This window comes from Anser cygnoides, chromosome 2, assembly GCF_040182565.1.
Source record: "Anser cygnoides isolate HZ-2024a breed goose chromosome 2, Taihu_goose_T2T_genome, whole genome shotgun sequence".
In the NCBI taxonomy this organism is placed as follows: Eukaryota; Metazoa; Chordata; class Aves; order Anseriformes; family Anatidae; genus Anser; species Anser cygnoides.
The window spans coordinates 62680873-62703463 of NC_089874.1; the positions used below are offsets into that span (position 1 = coordinate 62680873).

Below are 22591 nucleotides of genomic sequence, written 5' to 3' on the forward strand. Positions count from 1 at the left end.
GAGGAAGGAAGGGGGAAGGCGAAAGTACAGTTAATGAAAGCAGATGTTATTTATTTGAATTCAAGCACGGTAACTAGCTTTTCTCCAGGAGCTCTTGCAGAGCTTCAGGTTAGATTACTAGATTTTCCTCTGATCTTGATTTTTCTATTCTTGGTATTGGTTTAATTAATCTACTTGACTATACTTTCACGACCTGGCTATTTCACAAAGCCCACCCACCATGAACTTTGAGCTTTCAGTACACATGGACAGAGAAATTATGAAGACTTTTCTGGTTAGGTTTCTTGGCTGAATGGCTGCTTGAAGGCACCTGTTCCCTCACAAATTTTACTTTCTGAGTTTGTAGCATGTGTTTGCATAGATGTTTCAGCCCTGGTGAGAACTGACTGAAGATGGCTGTAGGTAGGTTGGATGTTAGGAAGAACTTTACGGAAAGGGTTGTTAGGCATTGGAATAGGCTGCCCAGGGAGGTGGTTGAGTCTCCATCCCTGGAGGTCTTTAAAATATGTTTAGATGTAGAGCTTAGTGATATGGTTTAGTGGAGGATTTGTTAGTGTTAGGTCAGAGATTGGACTAGATGATCTTGGAGGTCTCTTCCAACCTAGATGATTCAGTGATTCTGTAATATAAAACACTAATGTATAAAGTGGTATGTGTACTTTAATACACTGGGATACATGTGCCAGGTTACCAGAATCCTTATGTTATAGAGAGTACAGTGTAGAGACAAAGAGATCAAATTATGTGTCCAAAATACTTAGTGGAAGTCAGTGCCTGAGCCAGGCTAAGGATATAAGATTTGCCCCAGGTGGTATCCATGTTGGCTGCTCTGTTCAGTATTCACATCTCTGGTGTTCTGGGGCTATTCAAAGTGTCCTTGAACTTTCAAATCTGCCCCCAGATGAAATGGCACATCCCATAGCTGTTGTGCGTTTGGTAATATTGTGCTGCTGAAAGTAGCTTTGCAAGGTTGGATTTGTTGTTTGTCAGGCTGTTTATTTACTTTTTTCAAGTCTGATGAGAGCAGCTTTGTAGGCTTTGGCTGTGTTATTTTCATTAGATTTCAAGTGCTCGGTTTGTTTTTGTTAGCTTGTCTGTTTGTTTTAAAAGTCTTGTTTGTTCTTGGGATTGATGTTGGAGAGCACTCTGTGCCATTTCCATGGGTCATGAAGGCACCAGGAATTTTTATTTCTCTGATGAACTCTGTGGCTGCCACCATCCCCTGGCACTTGACTGACAACTGCCCTGGGGCAGGTTGGCTTCCCAGGCGCATCTGAACCTTCACACCTATAGGAGATGGTGTGGGCTGACCATGCTAAGCCAGGCCAGTTTTAGATGCTGTTGGGACCTCTTCCCAGCCTGTGTTAGCCTCACTGCAAAGACTGCCCAGGATGTTTTGTGTTCATGTAAAAACCTGTGCACATCCAGGTTTGCTTGTGGCATCAGCAGGACAACTGCCCTCACAACACATCTCACTGACCCTAAAATCTGCACCATGTCAACTTCCCACATGGCTTTAAGGAAAATCTCAACTGTGCAAAACTTCCTGAACACATCTGTTCTTAAGAACACTTATGTAACAAGGAGTAAAGTGTATTTGAAAAACAGGTTTCTTTTTGGTGTGAATGGGTGGGGATTATGAAAATATTGGCCTTGGTTATGCAAATGTTTGCCCTCTCTCTTTTAGGAGCAACGAAGGCTGCAATGGATTTTCAGAGCTGTTGAGCTGTTATGGGAGAGCCTGCTGGAGAGCCTCACCTATCTGTTTTCCGGCTTCTGAATAAGTGTTAGAGCATGTGGTATCCGTACTGGCACAGGTAAACCTTATTTACTTTCCCTTATTCTGTTTTTTGAAGCTGTATTTGTAATGTAAGCCTACCCCAGCTAAGCACTGTTGGCAGAAGGGTGATGCCAATAGAAGCGTCTTTGGAGGACAACATTCCTTTTCTGTTATTCTACTGTGTGCAAGTGTATCTAATTGAGAAGGAAGACAATTCCATCTTCAGTGGATTACCCTATTTGTGTGGGACAACCCCATTACCAGTGGTTGAAGCTTGAAGCTTAGGTCACTGAGTAATTAAATATAGAATGTCTAATGACACTAGCGTCTAAGATATTGAGCTATGTAGTTTTACTGGTCTGTATAAAGTCAGATTAAGTTATTGACTTTTTGACTATACAGTTTGTTTTCTCAGACATTGAGATAGGATTAACAATTGTTTAAATTCCATGCCTGTTTGCATAAGGGACAAAAAATCTTGCCTACAACATATTGCATATGCTTACAGTCCCACTCCTACCTTCCCCTAGTATGCAAAGCATACGCTTATCAACACAGAAAAGCAAAACATTTGCCCTCAGGGTTTCCTGTGTCAGTACACAGATGGGTAAAATCAATGTTCATGAGGGCTAGCAGAGTCTGGTGTGGACAAAATTTGAACCAAGTTCTCAGTGGGTAATTTTCAATTGAATTTTGTAGGCTCAGAACTAGACCTGAATTGGCTCTCAGGTAAATTGGGAGTAATTTGGGGCAAAATGTGTCTACTTCCATATGCAAGTAAAACCAGTTGAAGCTTTGTCCTGAAGAGAAAGAGGGGAACAATTATGGTTAAATACTAGTCAGAGCAATTCTGGTGAGCATGTAGTGCCTCCAACCTGAGATTTCCTTCTTTCACCTGAGGGAAGAGGTTAGACTCATTTGATTTCTTTCCCCATATGCTGGTGTGTAGTGAGCATGCTGGCTTCTGACTGAAGTCAGTCAGGCTGCTTGTGGACTAATCTAATACTGTCCAAACCCACTGTAATACTGAGTATGTCAGAACTGGTAAGGAGAAGTTGCAAAGGAGCAGAATCAGTGCCTGCTTCTTTGTGCTAGGACGCTACTGAGACACTAATGAAAGGCATATCCATCACATCATCAGTACTGGCTGTGTGAACTGTTCAAATCAAATAAGTCCGAGCTCATATATATGAGTGGAGAAGGAACATAAGGGTTGGTGAGAACCAGAACTCTCTTGAACTCTATTATAAATAGCAATGAATGTAAAAATAATTTGCACTGATGCTATACTTTGAAAAGAGCCCTGTAAGAATGACATTGCAAGGGCTGATTCACATAACTAGTGTTATATCCTTTATGACTTGAAGATCCTAGTTTTATCAAGAAAAAGAAGAAAAAAAAAAACTGTTCTGAATCCCAGTTCTGCAAATTTAGTCTTGTCCGTAAGAGTCGGGGTGAGTTATTTCTGGCTTTGACAATGCTGAAAATAAAAATAGTGGGCCATTTACCTCTTCTGGGATATCTGTCTGTAACTCCCTTGAAACCAGTGGAAATAGCAGGATATCTGCCATTTATAGATTCAGCATTTTCATATAGAATTTGGAGTCATGCTGATGTGGGGAGGAAAGAACACCAGTTTTCCCATCCCTGTGGTAGTTATGCAAGATTAATAGAATTAAAACAACTTTAAACAACATTTTCTTTTTTAAACCAACATAAACAGGGAGGACTGAACACACAGAGGGAACAGATCTGTTGACTGGAGAGCTGTGCCCAATCTTATTTTCAGACATTAAAGAAAACAGTGCTTTACAAGATTATTCACTCTGAGTACTTTTGTCATTCAAGAGATTTGCCATCCTGCCTGCCTCACTGTATTTTTGCTTGCCAGTGCATTAATGTTTAAATAAATGCCAAGAAACCTTTCCTAATCAGTTTTGGTGCAGAGGAAGGAAAGGAACCTGGAAGGCAGGAAGCTACGACTAAAAGTAAGTGAAATACTAAGTTCAGTTTTTCAGGAGACCTACGTATGGTCAAGGTTTGCACCTGCTTTGGTCTGAAAAGACAGGCTGGTCCCATGGTTTTCCACACCTTTCCTGTTGCTGCTGCAGGGTGCATCTGAAAGAGTACTGAGACCAGACGATGGGCGAGGGCAGCATGTCCTCCCTGCTCTGCACCACTTCAAGGGGAGCCCGAGGACTGGGAAGTCCTGGAGAGCTGTCAGAGACATGCGGAGAGAGCTGCCAGTCCAGGTATTTGCTGCCATTTCAAGTCCCTCCTCCCTCTCCCTTCTTGACCTTCTTCCTAGGCTGGTGTGGAGAGCGAGGAAGAAAGAGTAGGGTTTGGGTTTGGGCCATATTTCCCTGTTGTGTGCTCTCAAAAGGTAAGAAAAGACTGAAGCTCATGCATGTAAAGTCTAACGGTGCTCACACAGGAACCTCAACGGTGGGGAATTATTCCTGTGTTTAACACTTGCCTGCTTCCCTGTCCTTCTCCCCAGCAGCACATTCCCTGAAGGACTCTGTCCCTTTGGTGGTTGTTGGCAGGAGGTAACAAAACCCTTTTGCAAAGCTTCCCATTCTTTGCTCACAGTGTTTGCTCAGGGACAAAACAGTAGTGGACTTGAGCTTTCTGAGAGCACGGTTTCAGAAAATGCATGCAGGGCTAGGCATGGTGCCAGCAGCTAGTTTTAGTGGAAAGGGAAAAGGCAAACGCATCTGGGGCTGATTCTGCTCACGCTCACTGACACCAGCAGGAAACAAACCCACTGAAGTGACTGGGATTGTATTGGTGCACAGCTATTGTTTTGTGGACCCTTTGTTGGGCAACTAAAGGATTGGTGGTCCTAACTGTGCACACACACCCATACCCACAGAGAATGGTGTGTGAGGACAGACAGTGATCTGTCTGTGTCCTCTATATCACAGGAAAGCTGCTTATCTAGTGCTGGTGGCCATGGGCTGCTGTCCTGAACTGGGGAGCCAAAAAGAGTATCCTAGTGTGGTATAGCTGCCACAGCCCCACCAGAGATGTGCCTGGATGCCCCATTCAGTGCTCAGGGAGGAAGTAGTGTTTGTGCCAAATGTCTGATCTACCATTCCAGTTAATCCATGGCTAAGTTTCCTTGGATAGAAAACCCTCAATTCATGGATCTGGGCTCACTGTTTGGGATCCAGTTCTTTTTTAACACAGACCGATGGCAATATGGCCATTTCTATCCATAGAAACAGGGTCATACTGTTAGTATTCCATGTCAGTTGAAATAAAAATGATGTGTGACTGTATATCTGGCAGAGCTTAAAGCAATAAAAAAGAATTACTGACAATCTAGCAATCTAATAGACAAACAGTCATCTGCAATTTGTTTTAGGGAAACGAGACAATTTCCCTCTTTCCCTCAGCTATTAACTGTGCTGCACTGGTTCCCACTAGGTCTGTTTAGGGGACTGTTCTTCTCACTCATTTATCTGGATTTTGTATAAAATTAAGGTACTTTATGTAGTACTTCTGCAGAATGAAGAGGACACTCAAATAGATAAAAGCTGTTGCATAAAAGCCCAGCAATTTTATGACCTAACCACTTTCTATTCCATTCCAGTATCTGTGGAAATCACTTATTCCAGTTTACCAACATATTGATTCAGCTCTCATTCCCCATGGGAAAAAGCTGGAAAGCTAAATGATTGCCATACCTATCCATTAGCTATTTCACACGAGGTAGCACAAGGAACGCCATTCGTTTTGTAGGTGTGAGTGATTCTGCTTCTGCCTGATCGGAAAGGCAGCATCCCTTCCCTTGTTTTCGTGGTATCAAGTGCAGGCCCAAAGCTGTGGTCGTTTTCCTTGTGATCATTCACGTGGAAGAACCAGGGATACTCTGTGGCCAGAATGTCAAGTTCAGTGTCCTTCATCGCTCCTGGTTGTTTGCAATGCAAATGGGAGGCTTTGTCTCACATAGTACCATATCCATGGTAACCAAATGAAGACAAGTTTGCATTACTTCCTTAGTAAAGTGTAATCCTTCCCCTGGCACATGTGCCAATGAGGCATACAGAGTTAAAGGGACAGCAATATATTTCTTGGAAAGGGAAGCAACCAAAACAAATTGTGGCTGTTTTTTTTATTATTTTTTTCCCCTCCTGTTTAGGTTATCGCTGCTCTTGCTCCTCTACCCTCCCTTTCCCATCCTGTCATTTTCTAGATTTCCTGTTGTTAAAAACTAGACTGGTCTTGCTTTCTACTTTCCCTTCGCCTGGAGGCTAAGCAAACAAACATCCATCCGAACTGTCAACTTAAACACCACTTTCTTGGCAAACAGCCTCTCCTTGCCCTTCCTGGTATCTTAAAATAAATAAATATATAAATAACGGAGGTGGAAAGCCAAGCCAAGAACACCAGTTTGTGTCCTCCAGTTTTTCAGGCTTCGGGTCTGTGGCAGAGCAGAGACACAGAAGCACTAGCTGCAACTAGTCCATTGTACTAACAACTGGATCAAGCCATACAGGTTGGAGCTTATCATTTTTTTTCTTGTTGTTAAAAATGTAAACCTGTTTAAAATTTTAAAAAGTCCTTTTATTTTCCCCTTTTCTGATCTGTAAGATGTGTGTGAGAAATACATATATATTTAATTTTCCGGTTTAAATTCCAGTTAAAAGAGCTTGATATAAAGAGCTTTGATTTTTTCAAACCTTCACAGCCTGTCTCTTTTGACCAGCCAGGAAACATTTTTAGCAAAGGGACCAGATTCAAGCTGAGTGTACAGCAAAACTGTTGCTATTGTTACTGCTTTCACTGTTGTTCTGTTGTCTTGCTTGTGACAACCTGTGCACTGAATTTACACACTTTCACTTATGTATCTAAGAGGCTTAAAATACAACTCTTTCCCTCCTTCTTCATCACAATCTTATGTTGTTTCAAATAGAAATAGTTCTGGCTAGTGTTATTTAGCATTATCTGTTATATGTTTTCTCTCAATCAAGAGTGAGATTGCATTGAGATTAAAATGCAACATGATGATATAATTGACTTCCAGTGCAGTTATTCACAGTGAGCAACACTGTCTCAACTAACAGTAGGACTTCTACTTCGAAAGGGGTTCAGATTGTGGTCTCTAAGCAATAATTGTACCAAAGACTTTACACAGAAACGTACCCAAATTTGCCAGTATATGAGAAGGCTGGAAGTGTTATTACAGCTTCCACTACCTGGTGCATTTCCAAAAAAGCTTCATTCCCCAGAGTTACTTCACTTAAGGGAATCTTACTTGTGAGTTTTTCCATGGATGTTCCAGGGTTGCTTTGAACATCAGACTGAATTCCTTCCTTGTTTTCAATGCAAATGGAGACAAAATAAATGAGTGTCTTCCTACACCAGCTATGATTTCACTGTACTTAACGGCTCACAGGTTAATAGGCAGGGAAAAGGGGACTTCATTTAGCTGTCTAAAGTCATGTGCTCAAGTTACACACTGAAAAGGTTTTTGTCATCTCCATTTGTTTCTAAGTAAGACAGAGAGAAAACAAGAGTCTTCAGTCTTCAAGCAGTGGTTTGTCCACAGAAATGGCAACTGAAAAGAGTGAATACTGCAGAAAAGAAATGACACATTTCTGCCTGAGGGCACTGCAATAACTGCATCTCTCTTCTTGTTTACTGGAGCAGTGATGGATAGATAGATACCATGAGCTTTCTTTTCTCCCTGAAGGAGCTGCCATGAAAAGCATAGCTGAGCCAGAATGCCTAGCACAACTGTATCATATTCAAGACTTTGAAACAATAATTAGGAACTTCCCTTCCCCTGTCCCTGTCCCTGTCCCTGTCCCGTCCTGTCCTGTCCCTTCAGTGATTTATTCAGAAATTGTATATTTGAGTTCATAGAGTCAATAATATAGACACTTCTCATCCTAGATTTAGGTTCTGGAAAAAAGCATTATTTTTTTCTTATTCATTTTGTGCTGTAAAAATGTACTTAGTGTGCTGCTGTCATACCTAAATAACCTGTAAATATACTAAAATACTCTTCTGAATAGAAGTGGAATGTCTTGGACATTTAAAATCCTTCTTAACTGAAGTATATGAGATTTGCTGCTACCTCTTAATTCATATCTCTAGAACTACAAGTTTACTTGCATATTTCTCAATATTAAAGTTAACTATCAGCTGTCTACTCAAGTATTGCTGCACCTGGATATGGAGCTGTTTGCATTCATAACCATCTAAAGAAAGTGGATAAATATTAAAAAAGTGTGATTGAGTAATCACTTGACAAATGGAAAGGGAAGAGTAATATTAATAGCAGTATCTGGTAGGTAACATGCAGTGTGAGGAATGTGGTGCGAAGCTGATGAAGTTCAAGATCCTGTTTCAGTGAAACAAACACACTTTACTGTAGTTAATGGCAAGGAGAATGGTTCTGTTAAATTCTGGCAACTGAAGTGAGACAAATCTGTCTGGGAACCTGCCATAAACTGTTTGTGTTTTTCAATTTTTAGAAACTTTTTATTTCTTACATTCTGTAGTTAAGAGCTGGTATAAATTGCTCGCTGTTGCAGATTCCTCAATTTCTACCTTGAAACCTCCTCGGAGGGGAGGAGGAGAGGGGAAAAAAAAAAAGAAAAAAGAGATTTCCAAGATGTTCTCAGTGTGTTATCAAATGAACAAAACACACAGAACATGGAAACCAGCCAGTCATTCATTCCATCGACAGATTTGCAGAGCTAAATTTGCTTCTGGAGAGCAGTTAGAAATTAAAACACACAGATGATGAGTGGTGCTGGCACCCAAACTGTGATCAAGAGGACACTCTTGTCTGAAAAGATGTACCCTATCAGATTAATCATTATGTGTTAATTAATTTGAAATCAAAAGGATGTCTTCTTCTGTCTGTGCACAGGAAATTAATGGTGATAACGCTAATTAAATGTAATGGAAGTTACCTCTGTAATTCCCACATCTGGGGGCAAACTCTTTATTGCCCTTCATGTTGTGTCATTTACAGTTCAATCCCATTGTAGCATCTTACCCTCACTGTGTCCTGCTGTAAATGGCTGAGCAAGTCATCAGGCAATGGAGAATCAGGCCAATGGATTACTCAGCTGGGAAACGAGCTAATTTCAATTAAACTAGCTCTAAACTTTGACTTCTAGCCACAAGAAGGTGTGTCACTGCATCTCCTCTGCTGTAAGCCATCCTAACAAAAGAAAATGGTTCTTTTGCCTCACTCTCTCCCATTGCTCCCCAAAAGCGATACTATCTTTTCTTTGACCTCCTTCTGCTGTATTTCTCCAGGCAGCTTCTCTGTCAGGTGGGAGGCTCCATTTCCTCACAGTAGGGCTTACCTCGGGTGCTCAGGTAAAAATTCTCTGGTGCCAAAGGATGTAGAGCGAATTTCATTCTTCCTGCTTTAGATACTGGTTTGCCAATGCATTGCAGGGGGTAAGGGGTGCAGGAGATATGTGAGGACTCTTCTGCATCCTTTTCTGAGGCAAGACAGACTTTTCACCTGGCTGATCCTCTTTTCAACTGTCTGGCAGAGAGGTATATACGTTGATCCAGAAGGAGAAAGGAAAAGCTTCCTCTGGACTCATTTTGACTACTTTTTCCCATTTACCTTTACCCCAAATAACAGCAGATGTCTCTCACTGTGGGGAATTTTTTGTTGTTTGTTTGTTTGTTTGTTTCTCTTTGATCAATTGCAGCAACAGGACTGGTTGCCCTCAGCTGAATCTGCACTCAGGGTGTGAGGTTTTCTGCGCTCTATCATCCCTGCTCTTCCTTCAGCTCAGTATTTTCTCACCATTCTTGTGTAGTTGAAGTTCTCCAACTGAAAGGAATTTTTGAGGTCACAGCAAGTAGACTAGGCTCTAGACTTTCTCTGCCACAGGGCCAAAGTACTTGTGAGCACATTTGATACCGTGCATCCCATCCTCTGTTAACCTTTCAGTATTTATTCAAGACTTTTTATTTGTTTTATTAGTTTTGAGGTCTCCTATAAAGTAACAAAAAATAAATCAGCTGGTGTATCAACTCTGTTATGCAAAGACAAATTGCTAACTACAGCTAAAAATCTAAGTTATTTCAAAGGCTTATAAGTGTCAGATATTTAAAATGATTCTTGTTATAACAATAGTGATTGCAGTTTGCTTCCTTCCTCTTCATTGGATGGGGAAAAATTACCATGTGTTGCAAAATCTGATTTTATTTCCCTCACACTTCATTTTTGTTCCCTTTGTACTTGTATTTGGATGAACATGCTACTTGTTAAAGTACATCACACCCAGGATTGACTCACTAGGTATCTCAAAGTTCTGTGTTTAGTCTCAGGCCAGGCTGCTTCTTTGGTCTACAAAGAAAAGCATCTCCAAACAGCTCCTTCTCTTTTCCTCCTAATGTAGCAGAATTGCTGTGGTGGTCCCCTACTCTTTGCCCATAAAGGGAACCTAGAAGGTTGGTTTGGGGAAATCATACTGGTTTACTGGAGATTTTAATCTTCAGTGCAACAGTAATGAGCTTTCAGGGCCACAGCTGAGCAAAGACTGACAGTCTTAAAACAACTCTGTTGCTCTGTAGTATAACAAAAAACAGAGAAGCCTTGCAAATCCATATATTCTGTATTCTAAATGTCAAAATTACATTTCTAAAGTTTTGAGTGTAAAGACCTCTGATTGCTGCACCCTTTCCATGTCTTTTCACTATGCAAATCATGACTGCACCATTGAATCTGTGGGGCAATATTTCAACAAGAACATCTCCTGCCTTGTCTGCCTGAGCTGCATTGAAGATCCGCTCTTCCTGACTGTCATGGAGAGCAAGGCAGCTCCTTGAGCTGGTGATCCCAGTGGCTTCAGATGAACCTGAAGGAAAAGAAGCCTGTCTGTTGCACTTTTCAGCAAAGAGCTAAATACTTCTAGTCATCTTTGCTTACCTTTGGGTTGAAAAACTGAACTGAATGGCAGGAGACCTGGGACCCGCTGCTTGCTCTGCTCCAGGCTTCCTGCATGGCCTTGGGCAAATAAGGTGAATCGCTTGTGCTGCGGTTCCCCTGCTTGATAAAAGGAATCAGTGATCCTCCCTCTACACAAGAGCAGGCTGTCTCATTCTTTCAAGCTATGGCAGGAGCTGTGCCTCAGGTTGCAGTCATACAGAATCAGAATAGCTGGTTTTCCGTTTGCACTGGGGCTGCTAGATGCTTTCAAATTATAGATGATTGGCAGATAATAGAGTCAAACGAATAATTCCAGATTTTTCTTTGTTTTCCATGTTTGGTGTTTAAATCCTCAGATTACCAAGTTAAATGACTAGACCCTTCTCCTGATATTTCTCATATGTTCCAAGATTCACCAAAAATCAAGCAACACAATGAGGTATTTAATTGTTATAAACTGATCTGGTAATACTTTACCTGAGAGTGTTACTTCTATTTTTGTATTTAGAAGACTCTATAGAAGAGAATATTCTTCACTGTTTGAATTCTTGTGTGTTTGTTTTGTTTTGTTTTGTTTTTTAAGTTTTAGTCATGTTATTCCTTAATCATTTGTTGCCTGAGATCTCCAAAAGGAAATATAATGTCTGTGATATTGAAATTTTCTTTAAGAAAACCGTGACCCCTTAAAAATTCAGAACAAATTATTTTTCTTTAGCTGATTTAAACCAAATATATATATATTTTTTTATTTTGTTGACCTGCATGAAAACACTCTTTCACAACTAGTCAGTATTAACTGACATGCCTTGCTTATGATCCAATGTCTCATGAGAACAGTTCTCTGTTCAGTTCCAGGGTATTCTTTGAAGGATAACATTTTCCATCATGTGTCTGGATAGCTTTCTGATTAAATTACTTGGTACATCATGGGAATTTGATAATGCTACATCCTCACGGGAGACGTAGCTTACCGCATGAGCATGATTTATGGCAGAAACTGTGGTAATCACAGAATCATCTAGGTTGGAAGAGACCTCCAAGATCACTGAGTCCAACCTCTGACCTAACACCGTTATACATACCTATAGCTCCGTGAAGCAATGGGCTACCATAGGGAAATATAATTTAACCTTGAACTTACTTAAATTTGTGTGTATTTTGTTCACCAATATTTTTGTATTTCAGCTTTTTGTTCTGTTTCAGGATAGAAAAACTCTGAAAGAGCAGTATTTTCCATGAACTGAAAAATACTGAGTCCAGGACTCCGTGCATTCACTGCAAATGAAGCTCATGTCTATTTGGTTAGAGTTGAGGTTGTACCAGAGAAGAAGAAGAAAAAAAAAAAAAAAGGCACAGCCTTAGGAACAATGTTTGGAGTATGGTAAAGTAGGCATTGCAGGGCTGAGTATTATCATTAACAAGTACCGTGTCAGCAAAAAAGCTTCTGCTTCCATTCCTCACACTCTTGCCCCTGGGTAACCTGATTTGATTAGATTCTTAGTAAAATTTAAGTTCAGTAGTGACAGGCTTGACTCATGCAGAATGCTAAAATTTCATGGGCTTTGCCTTAATCACAAATACAAGATTTGAATCTCAACACTTAACGGAGGCTAGTGTATGATAAGGAGAAAGTAAGTGGTGTTCAGAACCAGCAGAAAGGATGGGCCTATGGCTCTGTTTCTTCTAACAGCCATACCCATTCAGCTGACTTATGCTCTAAGTGCCATCAGGGTGGGTGCCTGCCCATCAGGTTGATTCCCAGACCTAATCTATTCTCAGCAGAGCAGCCATACTTTCAGAGAAATTACTTTTACTTGCGGCTTACTACAAAATATCAAATACCACTTCTGAAGGGAAGGCACCAGCTGGGAAAAGCTGATGTTCATGGATATGCTGTATGTGTCTTCCTCCTTTTGAAGAAATAATGAGAAGGTTCTCAAACGAGGTTTTCAACAGAAAAGTCATAGGATCACCTTCTTCACTGGCATAAATTGATTTTCTTCTGTTGAAGGAGTGGAGGTATTTAGGATAGGTTTTCACAAAGGTCTGGAAGTTATGGCCCAAGAGGTTCAAGTGTGCCTGACCTGAATGCAGAACTTCTCACTTTTTCCCACTTTCCTGATTTGCTGAATGTAGTGAATTCAGAGATATTTATTTATTTACTTTTAAAGGAAAGAGACCAAAAGAACAGATCACCTCTCAGGTCCTTATAAATTCCTGAAAGTTTCCACATTTTTAGTGCTTTTGGGAGCCCAGTGCTTCCATATCTACACTTTTTGTTTATTAGGTTCACAAGTAAAAGATGCAGTTCAATAATATATAATTTAATACCTTCTCCTGTTACTCAGATGTTACTGAGGCTAAAATGTTTTATCGTCCCTTAAGTATCAGAGGCTACATTTCACTTAGCAAAATATATTATTCATAAGCAAAGATATACTTAGATATGCAGTAAACAGAGCACCAATTAGCACCACAGTTGGTTTACAAAGTATTTTTTGTTTGTTTGTTTTCATGAGATTCTCTGACAGATTTATAAAGGGCATTATTTCCCCCAAAGTATCTTCCAGTTTGGTAATGAGATTCAGTGTTTCTTGTGTCAGGAATAAAATACTTACACAGATCATGAAATGTAAATACCATACCCTCCCCATTACTATTTCTGTGACCTCTTAAATATGGAGAAAACAAGCTCTAACGTTTTAAAAAGTCAAGCTCTCTAATGAGGAACATCTCATGAGAATCTTCTCATTTGAGAACGAAGTGGAGACTCTAGCCATGAATGAGACAGCCCATGCAAGTGCAAAGTTTGTCCAAGTCATGAGGTGGATATGGTTTCATGAGTAGTTTACTGTCACTTAACTGGTTGGGTGGCTTAGCCTTCCTAACTCTACATTTGTATGTTCTTCACACATTGTTTAACTTACTTGATGCTACAAAATATACGTAGGGTGTCACAACCAGTGTTTTCCCAGTGTAAGATTACAACCACAAGCAGCTACTGTCTCTACCTGACGTATGGTAACCTACCAAGATTTGTGCATTTGATCATGAGTCTCAACCCTTGATTTTTCGGTGACCTGTTACTTCTTAATGCCTCTTACAAACAACAAGTTTCTCATCATTACTTTATTTACTTAACACCCTGGCCAGTGTTTCACACTGATAGATTTTTAATTTGGCAGTACTTGTGTTCATTCACTCCCAGCAGTATGAGATATTGAGGAAATAAAAATTGCAGTGAGTTTGTTGTTGTGGGGTATAATGTTCTGTTATGGAGAAGAGTGCCTACATGGTGCTGAGGAAAAATTGTATTAGCCCACACTTTTAGATCATATTTTTGACATTCTGAAGCATTTTTATAGTGAATCTACAGCTTCTGTTGGCACATGAGTAGGAAATTGTATACAACAAGTAGCTGATTCTTATTCAAATTATGCTCAGCTTGCTGCTAGAAAGTCTGGTTTATGTTGCTACAGCAAATTACAGGATGTCAGTAACCTTTATGTTCTCAATTTGGATGGATATCCTTGCGCTGAGTAAGCCAGAAGGAACTTATGTTAGAATTTACGAGCGGAAAAATAATCCAGCAGAGAACATGAAAGGATGTTTTCTCCTTTTTTATTGACATAATTTTGTTAAATAGAAAACAAAACTTTAAAACCTAGACAAAAATATTCATCTTGTGCAATGCAGAAAGTTATCTACTGCCTTTCCTAGGCAAATGCTACCCCAGCTTTCAAAGGATCAAGAATTGTGTTATTTCAGCTTTAGGAGAGGAACTGATAACTACAGGCACTGCGTATTTGCATACAACTTACTTATTGCCAGTATAACTAAGTTAGTGAAATGATGAAATGTGCACCTTATAGCTCATAGATATAGCACTCCTGTAGTCCAATAAACAATGTTAGCAGTTCTTGGAAAAATATTGTTTCTTCTAGAAAGTCTTGTAAGTGTCCTGCAGCTGTCATGCTCTTCTCAAAAGCATTTAGGACCATGATGCAAAACCAAGTGAAATCAATAGTAAAATAGTCAACAGCTTCAGGGAATTACACCTGAAAAACTGTTATTCACAAAAGTAAATTAATAAATAAATTGTACCAGCATTTGCTGGAATTAAAATTTAAAATAATGTATTTAACTATTATTTTCTTCAAAAATCAGGGATGAAAAGGTATTTTCATCTTATTTGTTGCATGTACATCTTCAGTGGTTTTGCAGCAAAAGGTGGACTATACTTGATAGTGTCTACATTTAAAGAACAGAGCCTTAATGTATCACTAATGGTTTATGAAATGTAAAAGCATCTATTTTCCCCTTCTTACTGATTTCTGTTGCAATTGTCTACAACTAACTTGTACTGTGAGTTGAGTTTCCCACAAAGGTATTGTTCTGCAACTTTGCCACTTTAGCTAAAATGTTTCTTTACATATATTTTGGTCTATTCTCTAGTTTGACACATTTTGTCTTTTGAAGGACAAAAATGGAAACAGAATGATTAAAAAAAAATAAATCTTATTTGCAGTTTCCTTGTTGGTACCAGAAATGCTACAATTGACTGTGCAAAGTTGCAGGATGTAGGTGTCAGACACTGCAGCAATCTAAGTTCTTTTTTCTTCCTTTTCATTTTGACAAAAGTAGGAATTTTATCTAGTGAGTTTTTTCCTTCCTCAAATTGATAACAACAGTGTTAGTTCAAAAATCTGCATATTGCTTGCGGTTTGTTGAAGATGTAAACTGAGGGATAACCTGCAATGAGAAAAAATGGATCAATGTTTCCTCTGTATATAAACGTTTGCTACTGATCTTGATAGGTACGTGTAGGTAAAATTTAGCTTGGGTCTAACAAAAGCATGCCATCATTCCTGTTAAGAAATACATCTATGCCAGAGAATGTTCCTTTTGCAATGAGCACATTCTCAAAAACAGATATTTCTCTACAAGATTGCCAGATACAAACACAAAGGGAAGCTAAGTAAAGAACTGTTCTCAGATGCCACTCCTGCTGCTCCAGCTCATTGTGCCTTGTCTCTCCAAAACTTTGTTAAGAGTAATTACCTCTCTTATAGTAGGTGACTAGAGAAACCATGCTCCCTAAAGGTTCCCAAAAGATTCACCATCTGTCAAAAGTGAGCCATTCTGCCACCTTTATAATTAGCATTTACTGGTACCTCACACCTACGTTCTCACACCTACTGTAACATACTGTTCTTGAGAATAAGCGTATTGCCACGCTCCCATGCCGACTCTTCTTTTAAGGCATTGCTATTATGTATCATTATAAACCAAGACAAAATGCAAATGTTTACTCTAGGAAAAAATCATAATGACATCCCAGAGGAGCACATGAGTAAACACTTTTCATTGTTGATTTTTTTTCCAACCAGATCCCTGCAAGAGTTTTCAGAAAGTCTGGTTATGTCAAGATGCAACAGTCTCAGCTCTGCCCACTCTGTCACAGGTGCGCCACAGAGGTTAGTCGTTTCCCTGTATTTCCAGCTAAGAATAGGCGGAATTAGCCCATTTAGTGATCAACGGATATGAGTACAATTTTGAGCATGCACTTTCAACTTTTAGTTCATAAAAAACATCTCGTCATTCATTTTAACAAGATCAAAATGACCTTCTTAGTAACAAGTGTCTGATCTCAAATGCATTTGTACCAATAAAACAAACAAAACAAATAGACAAAACAACAACAACAAACTCACCTGAAACTGCAGTGTACTTTGAATTCATTGGAAGATAAAAAGCTACAAGGTCTTATGACAGCTGCAGCATCTTACCTGTATTGTGTCTTGAAAGAAATTATCCCACAGAGCTGTAAACCTACTCTTTTTATTAATGTTCCTCTTGCTTAGCTCTCTAGATACCATGCCACCAAATACCTCTGGGGGAAGAAACCTGTGTTACTCGTAGCATTGTGACTGAAAATGGCTACTTTCACTTAAGCAGTAGTCTCCACAAGAGGGGAGAAGGGAAGAGAATTATTTAATAAAAACAAGTCTATATAATAGTTGCTGAAAGAAAAGTGGTACCAAGACAGTAGTGTAAATAATCCTGATGTTTTCACCACAGCATCACTGAATGGCTGGCACTCTGGGAAAAGGATCCAGTGGAGATTCTTCTTGATTTGGGGTTTGGTACAGAAGAACCTGATGTCTGCACTAAAATCCCTCCTCGGTTCCTCAGTGGTGCTTCTGTGGCAAAAGGGATCAACATCCGTGTCTTTTTGGAAGCTCAAAAGCAGCGGATGTACATTGAGCAGCCAAACCTATATGGTAAGCATTGACATTTTGGCAAAAGGCAGAATTTCGGCCAGGAGGTAAAACAAACAGCATGGGGACTAAGAGGATAGAGAAGAAGAGGTTTATGAGAGAAAATGCATGAAAAAGGGACACATATTCAGGAGACATCAAGAATCCTCATGCACCCCTGCAGAGCAATAACAATTCCCAATGTGGGTGAAATACAGTTTAGCTCTCTTCAGCTGTGGGTTGTGATTTATCTGCTGGAGCTAGCTGCCAGTGTGTGGCATTTTAATACATAACCACCGGCAGAACGGAACGTGGCTCTGTTGCCTCAGCCACTTCACCAGCAGCACACTCTCATGCCTCTGCCATCAGTGGTGGTTTAAACCAACACACAGGATCTTGAATTCAGCCAGGCCAGATGTAGGCTCGCATTCCTTTTTCCCTTCTGTGGGAGCAGGACCCCTCTCACAGGGAAATGTGCAGAGCAGCTGACAAGATCTTAACTTCCCATCACAAGAGCTGCCAGAGCTTGTGTATCAGACCCACAAATCTCTAGCTAGAACCTAACAATTTTGTGGTTCAAATGTGCCCTAAGATATAGATGAGGATCTTATTTTAAGCACAATAAAATTGCACCATTTAAAGCATGCAGTCTTGATTTTTATTTGTTTTAGATGGTTTTAGTTCTCATTTTGTGTATTTAGCAGTTGAGAAATGAATGCAAGGTCCTCACCCTGAAGATATATCTGCATTAAAATAGCATTGTTAATTCTCTAGTATATCGCCCATCTGAAAAATCCAATTTTGACATCATTTCCCCTCATGTTTGCTGCACAGGATAGCCAGATGGCTCTTGAAATCTTCTGTTTACTTAAGATGCTCAGCGAAGCAGGATCTCTTGCATAGTCCGTGCATTCCTATTTAAAATTACAGTAAAGAAGCAGTACGGATTGAAAAAGAATTGAAACAAATGTCAGAGCATCATGGAAAATGTGTTTTTTTCCCCCCTCTCTCTTTTTTTATAGCAAGCCCCATGCACACATTTCAATATTTACAGCAAACTGACACATCAAAAACAGGTTTCTCAGCTCTCACTCTTTCTTTCTCTAACTCCTAAAAGAGAGAGAGAGAGGAATGGAGATCATCTGTATGAGTAGATGGTGGATGAAAATCTCAGGGAAGAAGGTACAGAGCTTAGAGTGAATAAGAGAAAAAAGCTTCCAAGGGAAGGAGTTTGCACAGTGAAGGCAAGCAGTGGTAAGCCACAGTGTGAATTTAATGACTAGTCTTGCAGTAGTTCTCAATGGGAGCACGCTTAGTACACTTAGTGGCTTATCTGTATGGGGGAGTTACTGTGAAGTTAATTATGGTCTGAATTTCTATTTTAGTGGGTGCAATGTCCATCAGAACATATTATCTTGCTTTTGACAGGTTGGGAGGGGGTTTTCACACCCTTCAGAGATGCTTACCTCTTCTTTCTTCACTGACTCTACATGTTTCCTTATATGTGGTGATTAACCTCATAAACCTTGCATCAAATTATAGGCATTTAGCTGAAGCACAGTCTCAAGGATCTTAATCACCACAGAGTCTCTCCATCTCTATAGCGAGTGGAGAGAGTCAGGCACCTCACATCATCCAGCCACTATTTCAAACACCTCTCAGAACAAGCCAGTCTGTCTAAGTGACCATGTAGGGAATCTAGCAGAAGTACCTTCCTACAACGGGTGTCCCAGAAGACTTACTGCTAATAGGAATGCAGATGGCTTAGTGTACAAAATCATGAGGAATATCCTCAAGTGGACTTTCAAGGCATTTGCTTGCAAACTGTTCTTTCTAATCTTGTCAACCTTAGGTTGTCCAATAATTTTGCAGTGAGGTGTATAGCAAGAAGGAGGGGTGGAAAATTCACATTTAATAGCTTTGAAAATAGATTGCATTTACACAGTGGGATCTGATCTACCTGCCTTCAACGCTAATGCTGCACCTACATTTTCAGACACCTGATGAGCCAGCTCTTCTAAAGCAGAAGCCCTGTAATGGCATTAAAGAAGATAGGTGATTTTGAAGGCCTCCAGAAGAAGATACAGAAAAAGATCCTCCTCTGTAAATCAAGTAGAAAGTTCGGGTCTAGTGATGTTTCATGGCATTTACGTTTTCAAAAACCTTTTAGGGAACCTCATACCCTTTACTGTTGGAAGACTGTCTCACCAGGGAATGAAAGAAATGAAAGTGCCAAAATGAGACAGACTGCATACCATCTCTAGAGACTTCAAGGCTGTATTAAACCACTGTTCCCAAAAACATGCTGGATGAATTCGGTTGTTGTCACCCCGTTTGCCTTATAATCACCGAACCATTTCAATGCAAATAGCCTGAATTGCTCTCATTTGTCTGCAGAAAGTGTTGTTTGGGTTAGTGAATGCCTGAGAGATTATCTCGTTGTCAGTTTACTTTCTCTTCTTCTCTGAAAAGCAGAGAAAGTTAACTGATTTAGTATGACGTGTTAGTCTGAGAAAGCGACCGATGGGGAGGATAATAGATAGTACGGGTGACAACGAACCTGGAGGGGAAAAAAAAGGGGAGGAGCCTGAGAGGGACCGATGACTTTCATAGCAATGATTTCTCCACTTTAATATTTCCTTCATTTCCTAGTGCAATCCTTTTCTTTCTGTTTTCCTCTTCCCTGCTTGTGGCAAAAATAGTTTTCTAGAGCTGCTCCATTGTTGATCTGACCTTTTAAAATGCATGGGGATTGTTATAGAGTTATTTGTTAATTGCCTCCTTGCTTGGTGCTGATTCTTCGGCGTTGTCAGAGAGAGTTTTTGAAGGGTTCAGTTCACAAAAATAAGATGCATTTTCAAAAATGTCACTCACCCTTTAGGTAGCTCAGATCCAAAAGAAAAGCTTATCTCCATCACTCACTGGTGAAAATTTTACTGACGTCATCAGAAGTAACATTTGATTTCCTAACTGGTGGAATAAAGTCACTTGAGAATCAGAAGTTACATTAAGTAAAAAATAATGATGCTTCTGACTGTGTTGTTCCAAAAAATGTTTGAAAACTTCAGGTTTATGAACATTTTCGTTTAAAAGTGTTGAAATGTTTAAATCTGACAATTAAAAAAAAAAATGTACCACTTTTCTATACTGTGGTATCTAAATCTACTTTTTTTTTTTTTTTTCCCCTAGGAGTTTTTTACTTATTTCATAGAATCATAGAAGGGTTTGTAAGGAACCTTAAAGATCACCCAGTTCCAACCCCTCTGCCATGGGCAGGGACATCTCCCACTAGATCAGGTGGCCAAAGACCATCCAACCTGGTCTTGAACACCTCCAGGGATGGGGAATCCACAGCTTCCCTGGGCAACATGTTCTAGTGCCTTACCTTCCTCACTGTGAAGAATTTCTTCCTTACATCTAATTTAAACCTACTTTTTTTTTTTTTTGGTTTAAAACTGTTACCCCTTGTCTTATCACTACACTCTCTGATAAAGAGTCTTTTGCCATCTTCCTGTAGGCCCCTTTAGGTACTGGAACACTGCTACAAGGTCTCCCTGGAGCCTTCTCTCCTCCACGCTAAATAATCCCTACCTCTTCAGAGGGAGAAGGTTACAACCTCCTTCAACTTGCTAGCTACACTTCTTTTAATGCAGTTCAGCACACACTTGGCTTGCTGGGCTGCAAGCGTGCATTGCTGACTCATGTTTAGCTTTGCATCCACTAGCACTCCCAAGTGCTAGTGCCAGCGCAGAGAGAGACTGCAGGGCTGCTCTTTATTAACCTGTCACCCAGCCTGTGCTCAGGTTTGGGATTACCTTGATCTGGACGTCTCAGCTGCTGCAAGCACCTCACTGAAGGAGTTGTTTGAGTCTCACTCTCCTCTGTGATGTGTGTATTAAGCAGACACCATTTTCCATGACATATGGTTGTCCTGTGACAACCACAGTTGAACAGTTGTGCTAGGCAGGATGTGCACACATCACTAGAGATATATATATCAGACAGTAAACCCATCCCTAGAAGAGAAATTAAATGTAAATTGCTAAATACATTCTTTGAGCTACAGCTTTGGTTCAAGCAATGGCAGTATTGCCAAGGCTCATAAAGAAACAATCTAAAAAAGGAAAATATTTTAACATATGACAAGTAGAAAATGCTGAAATTTCATTTTGATTTTTCTTGAAGAAAAACATCAATTTCAGATATATCTTTTTTTTTTTTTTTAAACCACTGAAATTTTTGATTTTTTTTTTTTCCAAATTCTGCAGTTTGCTGTGAGGGGGAAAAAAAAAAAGTTGACTGAAAAGTTCTTAGTGGCTCTGGAAACACTGTGTTCCTTCATTCCTCTGTGAGCCTGTTGAAGACTTTCCAAATCTTTTATGCAGATAACTGTGTCAGCCTATGTAATACCGGATTTAGGGAAGGAGGAACAAAACTGTGAGCTTCTTCTCCTAAATTCTAAAATGGTAAATTATAAATTCATTAGAATTGCTCTGAAAGATATAGGTTCAGCTGAAGATTCATTGATCTTGTTTATGGCAAAGCCATTTGCTGGTTCTTCTAAAGTTTCTAGTGAAAATGAATCCACAGTTACATCCTTCAGTATTTCATATGTGGTACAGATTTAGACCATTTTACAGCAGTCTGAAGAAACTAAAGTGTTCGTATCAGCCTCTTGCCTATTTGAGGCGTGCTCCTTGGGGAGCACCCTTAGAAACCAAAGCAACAGCTTGCCTGGAAAGAAATAGTCCACAAAGCAAAGCTGTCCCTGACATAATTTCTTCATGACATCGCACGAGTGAGGGGATTTTTTTGTTGTTGTTCATTTATCATTTTGCTCATTGTTTGATTAGTACCTTAGGTGTCACAGTCTCTTAGATATAATTTACCAAAGCTAAACAGTGTGTAAAAACTATTTCAAATTGCAGCAGTTTTGGTTCTGTTTCAAATCAGAATGTCTGGACTGCTCTTCCACTGTGATTCAAAGGAGATTAGCACTTGGCATTTTTATGGCCTGACGTAGTGGGAGCCAGATAAAATACTGAGGCTAAAATGGCTTTACATGGAGAGCATGTGGTAGTACAGTAGATGTACAAAACCAGAAAAGATATACTGTGACTTTCCAAACTTACGCAAATGAAAACTATCTAAAATTGTATACTAATAGATCAGTAACTACTTTAAAAAGCATCAGGTGACACTTATGACAATGTCATAAAAAGTGTCAGCAATGGCAACATCTTCCAGTGTTAAAAATCAGACAATATCTGGGAAAAAAAATAATATTCTTGAGATATGGTTACTATTAGGAATTATACATCATCGTATCGGTCTCTGATGCAGAGGACTGACTCAGATCCATGTTAAATATCCCCATGTTGTCTAATTGTTGGTGAGGCAGCATTACCAGCAGCCTGCATGCAGTAAATCTGGCTGCTCTCTAAGAGAAATGGCAGCCAAGAATGTTAGCATTTTGCCATCTACTGTCCCCAATGAATCTCTCAAGGAAGTAGAAGTCCTGGTGACATATTCATAGCCTCAGGACGGGTGTTGACATAATGCACAAGCAAATGTGTTTCATTTCTTTGTATAAATAACTCGATAGTGTTGTAGAGATGGATATGTCCAAGA

At 39.8% G+C, this 22591-nt stretch overlaps 1 protein-coding gene across 2 annotated transcripts in view; it reads left to right on the forward strand.

Moving 5' to 3' along the window:
- Nucleotides 1-6140: 6140 nt before the first annotated feature.
- Nucleotides 6141-22591, forward strand: part of ITPRID1 (ITPR interacting domain containing 1) — a 44103-nt gene continuing 27652 nt past the window's right edge. The window contains exons 1-3 of one of the 2 annotated variants that reach the window (XM_048075626.2): nt 6141-6284; nt 16091-16177; nt 16782-16984. In XM_048075626.2, the coding sequence (XP_047931583.2) occupies nt 16122-16177; nt 16782-16984 (259 nt within the window). In that variant the 5' untranslated portion in view covers nt 6141-6284; nt 16091-16121. Of the gene's footprint in view, nt 6285-15967; nt 16178-16781; nt 16985-22591 lie in introns of those variants that run through there. The other variant, XM_013196078.3, reaches the window with a different exon arrangement.